At 48.2% G+C, this 13,649-nt stretch overlaps 1 protein-coding gene across 1 annotated transcript in view; it reads left to right on the top strand.

Moving 5' to 3' along the window:
• Positions 1-13,649, top strand: part of necab2 (N-terminal EF-hand calcium binding protein 2) — a 69,692-nt gene that overhangs the window by 22,861 nt on the left and 33,182 nt on the right. The window contains exons 3-5 of the mRNA XM_076299801.1: positions 2,892-3,000; positions 6,140-6,165; positions 6,608-6,705. Coding sequence (XP_076155916.1) covers positions 2,892-3,000; positions 6,140-6,165; positions 6,608-6,705 — 233 coding nt within the window. The remainder of the gene's footprint in view (positions 1-2,891; positions 3,001-6,139; positions 6,166-6,607; positions 6,706-13,649) is intronic.

Raw genomic sequence — 13,649 nt, 5'->3', positions numbered from 1 at the left:
GAAGATAGAGAGAGAGAGAGAGAGAGAGAGAGAGAGAGAGAGAGAGAGAGAGAGAAAAAGAGAGATGGTGTGTGGAGGGGAGGGGGGAGGAAGAGAGGAAGATTGAGACATCCCAAAGAAGGCCAGATCTCTTCTCCCTCCCGTTGCCATGACGACCCAACACGGAGGACCCAAAAAGAAAGCCATTAAAGAGTAAGAGCACAGAGATGTGTGTGCGGCGGCTCTGTTGCTCATGTTTGGCTGCCTCCGAGATGGCACAGGAGCCCGGTGGATGAAAGGGAGGGAAAAGAAAGGGAGGAAAAAAGGAAGAAAGAAAATGCAAATTTTTGCCCCTCTGGTCTGTCGCAGTCAGATTGGTGTCCAAGCCTCATTGCCACAGTAACCTCACTGTACACACACACACACACACACACACTCTCACTTACGCAAACAATCACGCACACAGACATACACACACACACACACACATACACACACACACACACACCCACACACACACCTACTGCCACCTACACAGACACACTCTCTCTCTCTCTCTCTCACACACACACACACACCCACACACACACACACACACACACACACACACACACACACACACACACACACACACACAATAGAACCCTGCCGCCCCCTCTCCCTGATTATGACAGAGGCTGAAAAATGAATTCAAGCGCTGGCTCACTGAAGCTGTCGACCTAAATGGGCTGTGAATGTTCAGCGCAGCAGTGATTTATTCCAGCAGAAGTTTTTCATCTCCTCATCCGCGCCATGTGCGTGCGTCCCTCCCTCCATCAGCCCCTCGTCCCACCCCGCCCCCCCAAGAACATCCTATAACTCGGCCCATTCATCACCCAGAATACTCCAGAAATCTAATCTACCTTCGCGTGTGTTCGCCAACAACGTGGCCCCGGTCGAGGACAACTTCCTAGGTTTTGTGTGGCGGCAGCGGGGCGCTTGGTGATGGAAGCGCCATGTTCTGCCACCATTGCCATCCATTCCCCCAGCTGAGCTGCAGCAGGCGGAGCTGAGGAGGGTTGATAAGCCAACCTGTGTAGCACTTCCAGCTCAGCAGCATGGGGATGTGGGGGAGAGGGGCAGAGAGGAGGGGGAGGGGAGGGGGGAGAGAGAGAGAGAGCGAGGTCTCCTATTTCTGCACACGGAACTCCTTAGTGGGGTGCAGCCCCGAAAAGTGGGTCAGTGTTTAATTAGGTGTCCAACTTCCACCTCCCCACCACCAACACACACTCACACACACTCGCAGGCACATACACAAGACTCATGCATATGCACATGGCTCTGTGTGTGTGTGTGTGTGTGTGTGTGTGTGTGTGTGTGTGTGGAGATTGGAGTACAATGGAAGACCCCTGGGTGGCAGGGTGAGCAGGTGAGGTGGGAAGGGGGGGTGAGATATTAAGGTGTGTGTGTGGGGGGGGGCTAGGTTCTTTTGGGTGAAAGCGAGGACGTGTCACCATCCAGGCACCCTGGCGCAATCACTTATGTCAGCCCTTCAGTGCCAAACTGGGCATCTGTGGAGCCAGAGAACAGAGAGATGACAGTGACAGAGGAGGACAGAGAGAGAGAGTGAGGGAGGGAAGAAGGGAGGAGGAGAGAAAAAGGAGAGAAGTGGAAAGGTTAGAGGGAAAGGACAAAAGGAAGAAAGGAGTGAAAAGTGGTTAGAATCAGGACTAAAGAAGAAACCAGAATACACAAAAGGATGTATAGAGACTGATAAAGAGAAGTTAAGAAAGCTGGAAGTAAGTATAAGAATGTTTGATTTTTAAGGGGTGCGTTTAAAAGCCTTTCTATTTCAAAGCCTCGCACCGCCGTCATCGGCTGTGAAGGACAGTGTGTTGGTGTGTGGTATGCCCTGTTCCACTCTCTTCCCCTCTCTTTCCTCTCTTTCTGAGAATAAACACTTATTCACTTTCTTCCTTCTATTTCACTAGCACCCAATTTGTCCAGTAACCAGAGGTCCAGTTTAACAGCTTCAAGGCCATGCCCAGGGCCATGAATACTTCATACCATGTGTCTGAACATTGTGAGCTCCAGGGACTTCTGCCTACCTCTGTAGCCATGCTGCAAGCATTGTGTGTGTGTGTGTGTGTGTGTGTGTGTGTGTGTGTGTGTGTGTGTGTGTGTGTGTGTGTGTGTGTGTGTGTGTGTGCTGCGACTTAACGTATTGGACAAAATTATACAGTTATTCTGCCATCAGACCTGTAAGTTTCCTCCCAAAGCTGGGCAGGGAGTCAGCACTGTGAATCAGCTTGGGAATAACTATAGTGTGCTCCGGTTTACTTTTTGTTGTGTTTTTCACTGTGCACAATAAATGGAACAAGCATTACATATTCATTACATTTGCACACACAAGCTGAGAGAAAGCAAAATATCGACAGTCATGTAGACTCCGTTGAGTGGATCTCCACTAAGCTAAAGTCTGTAAAGGAACTAGTGTAAATTGCAAGATATTCAATAGCCAGTTCAGCAAATAGGCAAAAACTAATTACATAGTGTGGTCCCTCTTGTTGTAAAACCACCACGTAGAAGCCTGTTATTGGAATCATGACTCAGATGATTATGATCTCCTCTCATTATAATTATCTTAATGGTGATGATGTTGACAGTGTGGATTATGATATGGTGATGATAACAAACATGCCACTGTTGGTAATGATGATGATAATGTTGATGAACAGCTGATCTATATCGCAATAGTAATCAAGACACTGACATTAATCAGCACATTACATTACATCCAAGCAAAAGTCATACTGTTTATGTGCAAATACTGGTGCCTTGTTGCATGTCTGGAATCAGTGCAGTGCTGAAAAAAAGACATACATTTCAATCTTCTCTCTCTCTCTCTTTCTCTCTGTCTGTCTGTCTTGCAGATGATGGGAAACTGTCTCTGGACGAGTTTCTTGGCTTCTTCTCTGATGGCACCCTGAACGAGGAGGAACTGGAGAAGCTGTTTCACACCATTGACTCAGATAACACCAGGTACACGGCCAGCCCTCGACAGGGGGGCAGGAGCACAACACACACATACCTACACACACACACACACACACGCACACACACACACAGAGAGGACTATAGCTCTCTGCACCCAAGTGCCAGTCTGTTTGACAATAAGCGGATTACGTTGATCCAGGAGAGACAAAAAGTAGACAGAACGAGTGTGGAGAGAGGGGGGGGGCTGGTTAGAACGAATAAAAGACGGAAGGAGAATTACTCAGGAGACGGAGTGAGGGATTGGAGGTGAGAGAGAGAGGAGAAAGAGGGTCAGGCGCTCTATCTTTTTCATTATCAGACACTTTTCTCCGCTGGAGTGCTCTTTGTGCTGTCTGTACACAGTGAAATGTCTATAAGCCACCTGTCTGTTTCCACCTGTGTTTGTGTAGGTGTGTGTGTGTGTGTGTGTTTCAAGGAGAAAGAGATCTAAAAAGAGCTTTATATTAATGTATTGTATATGTACAGTATGTTAGGTATAGTTATTGTTTTTATGTGGGGGGTTTTGTACGTACATATGGGTTAATGATGGGGAGATCAGAGAAAATGGCAGATAGAGAGAGACAAAGAGAGAGAGTGTGTTTTATTTTACAGTATATGTGTTTTTGAAGCACCTTCCCTAATGCAGTGCCTTTATGGCACATATTTCTCTCCTCCTCTTGCCTCTTGGTCTCTCTCTCCCTCCCTCCCTCCCTTTCTCTGTGTGTCAGTATGTCTCAGGAGGTTGTGACTCTCCTCCGCGTGCATTGTCTTTAATCACATTTCAGAATGAATTATGTAAAGCAGGCCACGAGGCGCACAGCTGCCGAGCCCAAGTCCCCGTCCTCCTGGTCCGGCGAAGCTCACTAAATAATGAACCAGCGCACAGCCGTGAGAGGAGGCAGCAGCCGCAGCAGCAGTGCAGGAGAAGGAGGTAGAGAGGAGCGAGGGAAAGGGAAAGGAGAGGAGAGAAGAAGAGAGAGTGTGACAGTGAAGACTGTAGGTGTGGGGGAGGGGAGCGGGAGGAGAGAGAGTGTTGATGTGCCGGAGGTGAAAGGTGTAAAAAAAGAATGGGATCTGAGAGTAGGTTTATAGGGAGGAGAGCATACACATCCTCTCCAATACATTGCTCCCGCACAGCTAGACAAGAGCGATTCGTCTTGAGAACAGTCAGTAGCCCTTTTATTGCTTGGTGTTGAATCTTGGATCTGAGTGTTCTGTCTTGTCTCAAGAACTCTCTCTGTATCTCCCCCGTCCTGTTTCTTTTTTGTGTCAACCACGTTTCTCTTTTGCTACCAGGGCTAGACGTGTCCCTCTTTGTCCCCCCTGTCCCTAATAGTCCACCCTGTGTCCTCTTTAGTGCTTCATGCGTCCTGTGCTCTCACTGTGCTGAGTCCTGTGCTGTTGTGTTGTGTTGTGTTGTGTTGTGCGGTGCTGTGATGTGCTCTGTTGCTCCCCCTGGCGTTGTGCCTCAGGCACGGCTCGTTCACATTTGGCCAAACTCTCCGGGCCAGATCTGGCTCTGATCCGGCCCACATCTGGCCGGTCTAGTCTGGTCTGGTCTGTTAGTGTCTCTTCTTGTTAGGTCAGTGGTTTGTGAAGCAGGGCTGTGTGCTCTCTCGCCGTGCATCATGGGAACATGGGTCCCCTCAAACAGCCAGCCTTTAAGGTGCGGTCCTTCCTAAGGTGGTGGCCTCTTCCTTTCATAACGAGCCCTTGGTCAGAACTCATGAGAGATGGAGAGAGGTGACAGATGAAAGAAGCAAACAAAGGAGAAGGAGTGAAAGGCAGGGATGATTGATGAAAGAAGAGGTGTGCAAGGCGAGGGCCGCGGGCAGTGGACACGCGGTTTGGTACCGCCACACCTCATCTTTTCATCCTCTTCCTCATTCGCTCTTCATCTTCCACCCTCCCTCCCTCTATTCAGAGTACCCCGCAATGGCTCTGTGCCCGTCACCGGCTCCTTCCCGTCAGCGTCGTTAGCCGAAGAGCACAGAACACTTTGATGGAAGGGAAAAGGACAGTAAATGACCATGCCCTCAGTGGCCTCAGCGTGTTTTCATTAACCCTAATGAATTCCGACAACAAGAGGGGACCTCTTTCAATTAATTTGTGAATTACTTACCTCAAATTATTTGAGAAATTAGCCTCCTTTTATATTGGCAGGAAGCTCAACAGAGATGGGAGGTGATTGAGACTGGCCGTCACGTCAGGAACGGTTGAAAGACCACAGAGAGCGTGCATTGATTTTCACGCCATTTGCCTGGGAAACTGAGCGTGATGATGATATTGGCAGCCATCACCGTGGTGTGACAACCTGCCTTCAGGTGACCCCCCCACACACACACCACAGACAGGGGTCCTGCCGTGTAGGACCGAAAATGTGCACAATACGCTCCATTAGCCTGTCACTCTGTAGCATTTTTCATCCTGTGCGTCGTAATTGATCTTCTTGTTAAACCGGCTCATTTACATCTGAAGCCGAGGCTCGAGTCGTCACGCAAGTGATTTATCAGCACGCCGGTTTCTCTCAGCCTTCCTGTCCACCTCCACATCAATCTGTGTGTGTGTGTGTGTGTGTGTGTGTGTGTGTGTGTGTGTGTGTGTGTGGCCTGGAGGAAGAGGCTACCGGTAACTCATCTGATCCATATGCACGGAGAGATAGCCACAGGCTCCACCACTGGCCGCATTGTATTCCAATAATTGGACGTGAGTGCATCATCAGTTAAAAAGTGCATGTCAGAGGTTCAACTGCCTAGTGGAGGGATGTGTTTCTGTGTTTCTGTGTTTCTGTGTGTGTGTGTGTGTGTGTGTGTGTGTGTGTGTGTGTGTGTTTCTGTGTTTCTGTGTGTGTGTGTGTGTGTGTGTGTGTGTGTGTGTGTGTGTGTGTGTGTGTGTGTGTGTGTGTGTGTGTGTATGTGTGTGTGTATGTGTGTGTGTGTATGTGTGTGTATGTGTGTGTGTACGTGTGTGGAACGTTCCATGGGATAGTCACTAGTGTTCTATGAGTGAGTAGATGTGTTGAGGTGTGGCCTGGGACGTGTGGGTGTGTGGTACCTTTTCCTGCCTTCTCCTGTGTTTCTTACCCCTCTCTTTCCCACTGCCTCTCCTTCTGTCCCTATGCTACCCCTAACCTGTCATCTATTAGTAATGTTGACACCAAGGAACTCTGTGGTAAGTAGGAATCATTTTATAAGTGAATAAATGTAAATGTAAATGTTTTCATGTGGAGGTATGTCAAACAGAATGTGTGCATGTGGCGGGGTATGGGGTGAAGTGTGTCCGTGTGAGTCATCACTACAGAGTGTGTGTGTGTGTGTGTGTGTGTGTGTGTGTGTGTGTGTGTGTGTGTGTGTGTGTGTGTGTGTGTGTGTGTGTGTGTGTGTGTGTGTATGTGTGTGTGAGAGAGAGAGAATGTATCAAAAATGTGCTTGCACTTGCATGATCACAGGTAACTTGTGATGCTGTTCGGTTCTGCTTCTTCATCTTGCCTCTGTAACATCTGAATTTCAATCCATGTCTTTTAGGAATCATCCATTAGAGCACAGGCAGTATTTGTCTATTGTGAAAGTATGTAATAGTCCCTATGTTGTTACACCACTGTCTTTGTCCACAGACTACTTTGCCAAACACATGGGTGACTATGAAGGTGTGCTGGCCTCCCTGGAGACTCTCAACCTGTCCATCCTCAAAGCCATGGACTTCACCAAGAAGGTTAGTGTGTGTGGGTGTGTGTGTGGGTGTGTTTGTGTGTGTGTGTGTGTGTTTGTGTGTGTGTTTTGTCTTTGTGTCCCTATGGATTTAGGCGAGACAACAGTGTGTCCTCAAAAACATACTCACATTCAGTGCATTATTCATGTGTTTTTTTTTCTGACAAACTAAAGCTTGCTCGCTCGCACCCACACGAAGAGTGTAGAGTCTGTCTAAGGGGGCTGGATCCTTACTCATCCTCACCACCGATTCACTGCACAGCGAAGAAAATCAAACACACACACACACACACACACACAGGCTCTGCCGAGAGGGGTGTGAGATGGCGATGGCATCTGTAGATTCCTGCACTGCGCTAACACATCAATGGATCAGCCTCAGCCCACAGCTCTTAAAATAGCGCAGCGTTCCTGCACCCTTACATATTCTGTTTGTGTTTTTGCTGCTGCTCATTAGCGTGGGTATGGGCATGTGTGTGTGTGTGTGTGGGTGTGTGTGTGTGTGTGTGTGTGGGGTAGGGGTGCTCACCCTGACAGCGTCGCTCGTCTTTTGACGAGGCCACCAAGTGACTGCAGTGACTACGCTGACTGCTCTGTCAAAATCTCCTCCATTCTTGCTTTGTTCCTCCCTTTACATCTCATTCTCTTTTTGTCAGTTTCCTACTGTGTGCTCCAGGCATTCTATAGGCATGCAGTATAGATGCAGTACTTATATACATTATATACTGTAGTACATGCAGTACGTATATACCTTATATACTGTATACAGGGTTAATAATAATAATGAAGGTTCTGTAATGAACTTCAAAAGGTTCCTCAAGCAACCTTTGAAAAGGTTATTCAAAGAACCTTTCTTTAAAGGTTCTTCGAAGAACCTTTTGAGGTTCCCCCACAGTTTCAAATTGAAGAACCCCTAAAAGTTCCTCCAGGATCTTATAATTTTTAAACTATAGTGCATGCACTTTTCTCCAATATATTCTTTTGACTGGATGCTTCCTCTTCAGAGCCATCACTATTGATCTCTCGTATAAAGACATCCTATTAACACACACACACACACACACACACATACACATGTACGCATATCCTGCTCGTGGTTATTGTTATTGATGGAGGCAATCTCTATGTGGTTGCAGCAGGTTAAGAGATCTCTCCAGGCTAGTCAAGCGGCGGTGAGGTGAGCCGAGCAGCCAGAGAGAAATATGCAGGCGTGTCCGCCTGGCCTGCCCCTGCATTTACTCTTGAAATATTTATGGGCCATTTACTGCGCTCGCTGCTGCCACTGAGCGTGCCTGTCTCATGCATTGATGTGCCGCAGTGACCTCGCTGAAGCCCCCAGGGTGTGCGACGGGCCCAGACTCCGTGGAGGGCAGGGGCCACTGGAAACACCAGCCTTCCGTTAAACCGGGCCGAGGGAGGGCACACAAGCGGACCTCTGGAGTCTCCTTGCTCTGCCTCACGCTCCGCTGGTTGGACTCTCGATGCGGTCTCTGCGTCAACTCCCCTCAAGATAGCTCTGACTTCCCTCTACTTTGTCCTGCTCTCTTTTGTCACCCTCTCCCTTTTCTCTCTTCCTGTTTTCTCTCTATGTGTCTGTTGTTTACCTATGGATATGGTCCTGCTGCTGGATATGGTTTCCATTCTTGTAAGTTCAGAGAGACCGGTAGGGGAGAGAGAGAAGAAGAGAAGGCAAAAAAAAATCACTGAAGCTTCAGTTTACAGCTGCTTCCGTTGTATTCAGAAGCACAGGAATGAATTTCTAAAGAAAGAGTGCATAAAACTGTGTGCAGTGTTACTCCGTCGTAGTGGAATGTGATAGGGGAGAGAAAGGCAACAGAGAGCATTCTGAGAGTAGAACGATGGGGAGAGAGAAACGGATTCCGAATTCTTGCAGGAATAGCTGTAATCTGGTAGGAGTCATGCACACATACTGTATGGGTCCCCTCACAGAAGCCTGAATTATGGCATTATTAGATACCTCAGCTACCTCCTTGGATACCTGGGTAGATGTGCAAGCAGTCTGCAATTGTATGCACAAAGCTGCACTGCAAGTGTTTTTCATTTGATTTCCTCAGGGTACATTTTTGAAGATGTGACTTGGAAGGTATGACTGACTATATTATATGCAACTGTAATATAGCAAAACTAGAAGGAAGATCATATGCCATAACCCCCCCCCCCCACACACACACACACACACACACACACACACACACTCCTCTTCTCTTCTCTCCCTCTCTCCTCTCTCTCTCTCTGTCTCTACTAAAGTGACCCCCCCCCCCAACAAAAAAACTCTTTCATGTCAGGTTAAGCCCATACAGACATTTGTCCTGTTCATGTCTGTTACTGTCCTGTTAATCCCATACAGACATTTAAATTAAGACTGTCCCTATGACCAGCACCCCTTACGCCATCTCCCTGTCCCTCCCCTCCCCAGCAATGCCCTTGTAGTATGTGAGTACTTTGAGAATAACATATTGTCACTGTTTGATTACAAGTCGCTCTATCACAGACTTCTGCTAATGTGCCCCTCATAGTGACTATAGAGAGGAGGACAGAGAGAATTGTAAGGGAGAGAGAGGGAGTGGCGCTGAAAGAGAAAGAGGCAGAGAGAAAGAAAGAGAAAGAGAGAGAGGAAGACAGAATCAGACCATCAAAACCTGAATGGAACTGGAAGTTAGAGAGACGGAGAGAGGGAGGGAGGGAGAGAGAATAATGTGCAGAAAGGGAAGAGACCGAGTGGCTGAAGATGACAGAAATAGACATTGGCAAACAGAATGGAATAGAGCCAGAGTGACAGAGAGGTAGAAGGTGTGGGGAGAGGCTGAGGGGAGAATTGAGAAAGCAACAGGGATGGAGCTGAGTGAGGCAGACAGAACCTGACTGCAGATGACAGAAGGAGGCAGATGGACAGACAGACAAGCCGCGAGAGAGAGAGAGAGAGAGAGAGAGAGAGAGAGAGAGAGAGAGAATAGTCATAAGACTAATGGCTATAAGATGGCCCTCTGTGGTCATAAGAGAGGTGCCCCTGAGGTCCATACTGGATTATGGAGGGCATTAGTAATATTGACCTCATGTTGTAGAGTTCTCTGTCATTCATCATTCATCTCTCTCTCTCTCTCTCTCTCTCCATCCACCTCAGATCCCTCTCCATCTCTGAGGAAAGAGAGGGTTGCTGCTACTAATTACTAATGTAAATGTGATATTTCCATGCTCATGAATTATTCATTGTGCTGACAGGTTGTGTATCAATTAGTGCCACGTGTGTGTGTGTGTGTGTGTGTGTGTGTGTGTGTGTGTGTGTGTGTGTGTGTGCTTCTTTGTTTTGCCTGTTGAAAGTGGCCATGTGCCATGTGGAAATGAATCCCTGACAAATGCCACTGAGCGTACTCTGTGTTATTATTGGTTAGTGCACAACTGGAGGTGCTCAGCTCTGTTTGGATGAGTTGGACAGTAACCGTCTGTGTTTTACAGTTTGGAAGTGCCATATAACACTGTCTCTGTGCCAGCCTGCAGTGGATTCTTATAAAGATGGATGCTGGTACTCAGCTCAAAGCTTCATATGTGATCCTCTGGGGACGGTTGCTTGGTTTCATGTTGCCTAGGCTTTACCAACATCCCTTGTGCAAACGCCCTTGGCATTTCTAATCCTCACAGGTGTATGGAAGCACCTTTAACTGGCACTTGTGTCCGGATTTTTCACATATTTGTGAGCATCTGGCGATCACCATGTTGGTGTTCCTCAGGCTCAGAGACTCGGGAATCTTCCACGTCACCCCCCCCCCCCCCACAGTGAGGTCCTCATTAACTCCCACTTCCACTGTCTCTGAGTCTCTGACAACCTGTAGAACAAATGAGCTCAGCCAGAAAGTGCTGGTGTCAGTGAGCTCGGTCAACAGTATGTCCCACCCTCTCTCTTTCTCTACCCCCTCTCTCTCTTCCTTTCTCTCTCTCTCTCTCTCTCTCTCTCTCTCTCTCTCTCTCTCCTGTTGCCCTTGAAGATGAAGAGAAGCTGAAGAAACAGGATTAAAACTTGCCAAAGCAGATCCAGTAGAGGTTAAAAAAAAGGATTAAAAAAAAAGGTCCGAAAACTCACTGTCTCCCCTTGTAGTTGTCCCACAGTCTGTTGTTTCCTCTTCCCAAACACTCCCATATGAGCTCTTTGCTCTGCGGTGATGTAGCGATGTCTGACTCAAGAAGAGAACAGCACTGCGCTCACTTTCTTTCTACTCCTCCAGTGACACCGCCTTTTATAAGAGTGCTACCTTTTTCTCTCTCCCTCTTTTCTCTCCCCCTCTTCTTTCTCTCTCTCTCTGTCTGTCTCTGGTGTCCTGCGTTCTCTGAGAGGACTCAGCAGGCCCAGATGGGCTGCTGGGATATGCATGAGGAGACTGAGAGGCGCGAGATGCGAGGAGAGACAGGGGTAAGACAGGACGAGACAGGAGCCTGTCTGGCAGTCTGTCTCGCTCAGCGACGCTGACAAATCCGCTCCTGAGCGCAGCTCATTTTCCACCCCCAGGAGGCGACACTCTGTACGGGCACTCTGAGCAGCACGGACAGTTTCATTTTTTATTTATCTTTTTTTTACCTGGACAGGTGCTTAACGCCTGACTGTTTCAACAGCAAGACCACAAAAAAACTGCTTGCCAGCAGTTCTGCAAGCAGGTGGGAGATATCTATTTATTGTCTAGTCTAGTTATGGCTTAATAATTAAAGGCATGATGGAAAAACACACACATATGTACAGTACATACATACCCACTCTTACAGATGCTCACACACACTCAAACAGATGATGATGTACATCTGGATGCATTAGAACTATATACAGCCATTATGGTCTGTGCAAATATGGAGAATTCTGGGGACTGTTTAGTGAACATGTTTTAATTGGCTCTTTAGCAGGTGGAAGCCACTAATGGAGGTTCCCATGGGAGGGAAATGGGGTGAGGTGAGGGTGTTTGTGTGTGTGTGTGCGTGTGTCTGTGTGTTTGTGTGTGTGTGTGGTGGGAAGTAAAAGAAAAAGCATGAATTCATTATATGTGTCTCCTCTTTCTCCTGTCTGTCCTGCACACACTCCATTTTAATGAGCCTCTCTCATTAACTGGCTCTTAGGCGAAAAAGCTGGAGTGAACATGCAGACACACACACACACACACACTCACACATACATAGGCAGGCACACACAAACACACACACAAACACACACACAAACACACACACACACACACACACACAAACACAAACACGTACACATACTTTCAGATGCCTGGACCGAATGCAAACCCACACACATATTCAGACGTGTGGACCAAAGGCAGACACACACATTCTGAAGCCTGGAATGAACACACTTAAATGCGCGCTCACACACACACACACACTTGGAACACACTCACACAGTCACACCATCTTCCCTGACTTCAAATGCACTAACCAATAAGCTCAGTTCTTTCCCCCATCTGCAGCATGCATGGCGGATGTGTGAGGGAGATTTTCTCACTCATGACTAGCCAATGTCACACATCTCTTTGGCTGCTTTATTCACGCATTATCTTTTGATGTCGCTCATTTCCCGGCCGCCGGACTGATCCCAGTCCTCTGATTTCCACATCACGACTCATTTTCATCCTGTCCACTCAGCTCTGTGCTCCACTCTCTCATTTCACACAAATGATGCTGTTGTTGTTGTTGTTGTTGTTTTGTGGACCAGCTGTGACCAAGATCCAAATAAGCAGAGGGGAGCGTTGCGAACACCAGGCATGGACCAATCAGATTGCTGAAGGTTAAGGGTCTGGCTGGAACGAGTGGTGGCAGTGTCATTTGTGCAGCTTTCATTTCAGGTTCATGACCCTTTCCAAACACATTCACACACACACACACACACACACTCAGACTGTTTTGGTATTGGACCAGGACTCAACACACACGAATGATTCACAGTGACAGCATAGATTCAGCCACTGTTCACGGTTGCCTTCCCACAGACACACAGAGATCCTGATTTGGTACTGAATCCGCAACCAGCTTCAGTTCCCAAAAAAGCCTCTTCATGACAACAGCAGATTCAGCCAGCACTGAGGTGAAGCACTAGCAGCTGTTGAGGTCGCGTGTGTGTGCCTGTATGTGTGTGTGAGAGAGAGAGTGTCTGTGTGGGTGTATGTGTGTCCGGGTGTGTAAGTGTGTAAGTGTGTGTATGTGTGTGTTTGTGTGTGTGTGTTTGTGTTTGTGTGTGTGTGTGTGTGTGTGTTTGTGTGTTTGTGTGTGTGTGTGTGTTTGTGTGTGTGTGTGTGTGTGTGTGTGTTTGTGTGTTTGTGTGTGTGTGTGTGTTTGTTTGTGTGTGTGTGTGTGTGTGTGTGTGTGTGTGTGTGTGTGTGTGTGTGTGTGTGTGTGTGTGTGCGTCTCAGCCCTGCTCTCCATCACCCTGTCTCCAGTCTCCCCTCCACCTCTGGTGATTGACAGGCCCAGACTCCATGGGAGCTATCTGCCTGCTTCCCCCCACCCCCCAAACCCCGTGCCCCAAGGCCCTGATATCTGTCACATCTGATCCGCTGTAATCCAGCGGCACACTGTCAGGCAGGCATCAAGCCCAGTGCCAGCCTCCGCCATTGCCAACGGAAGGGTGATGGTGTGTGTGTGTGTGTGTGTGGGGGGGGGGGGGGGGGGGCGTGGAGCAGGCAGGAGGGTGGGGGTTGGGGTGAGGTGGGCACTGCAGCTGAGAGGGAGCACTGCGGCGGGCAAGAGGGGGAGGGCATGGGTGCCTGCTGCCAAGTGCTCAATGGCAAGTGCTCTCTTGCCCGCCTGTCGCCTTCACTCGCATCGATTCTCATCATCACGTCCGCCTCTTGGTTTGGCCATTGTGTGAACGCACAGCTGAGATTATTCATGTATATGATGTGCGACGCCATAAAATATGCATGAGTGAGAAACAACTCCGAGAGGTGATTT

The sequence above is a fragment of the Alosa pseudoharengus genome, unplaced genomic scaffold, assembly GCF_046254945.1.
Source record: "Alosa pseudoharengus isolate Yale_2024_CS ecotype anadromous, Long Island Sound unplaced genomic scaffold, YU_APseudo_1.1 YU_APseudo_1.1_scf_10, whole genome shotgun sequence".
Taxonomy (NCBI): Eukaryota; Metazoa; Chordata; class Actinopteri; order Clupeiformes; family Clupeidae; genus Alosa; species Alosa pseudoharengus.
This window is presented reverse-complemented; position numbering and strand designations above follow the sequence as displayed.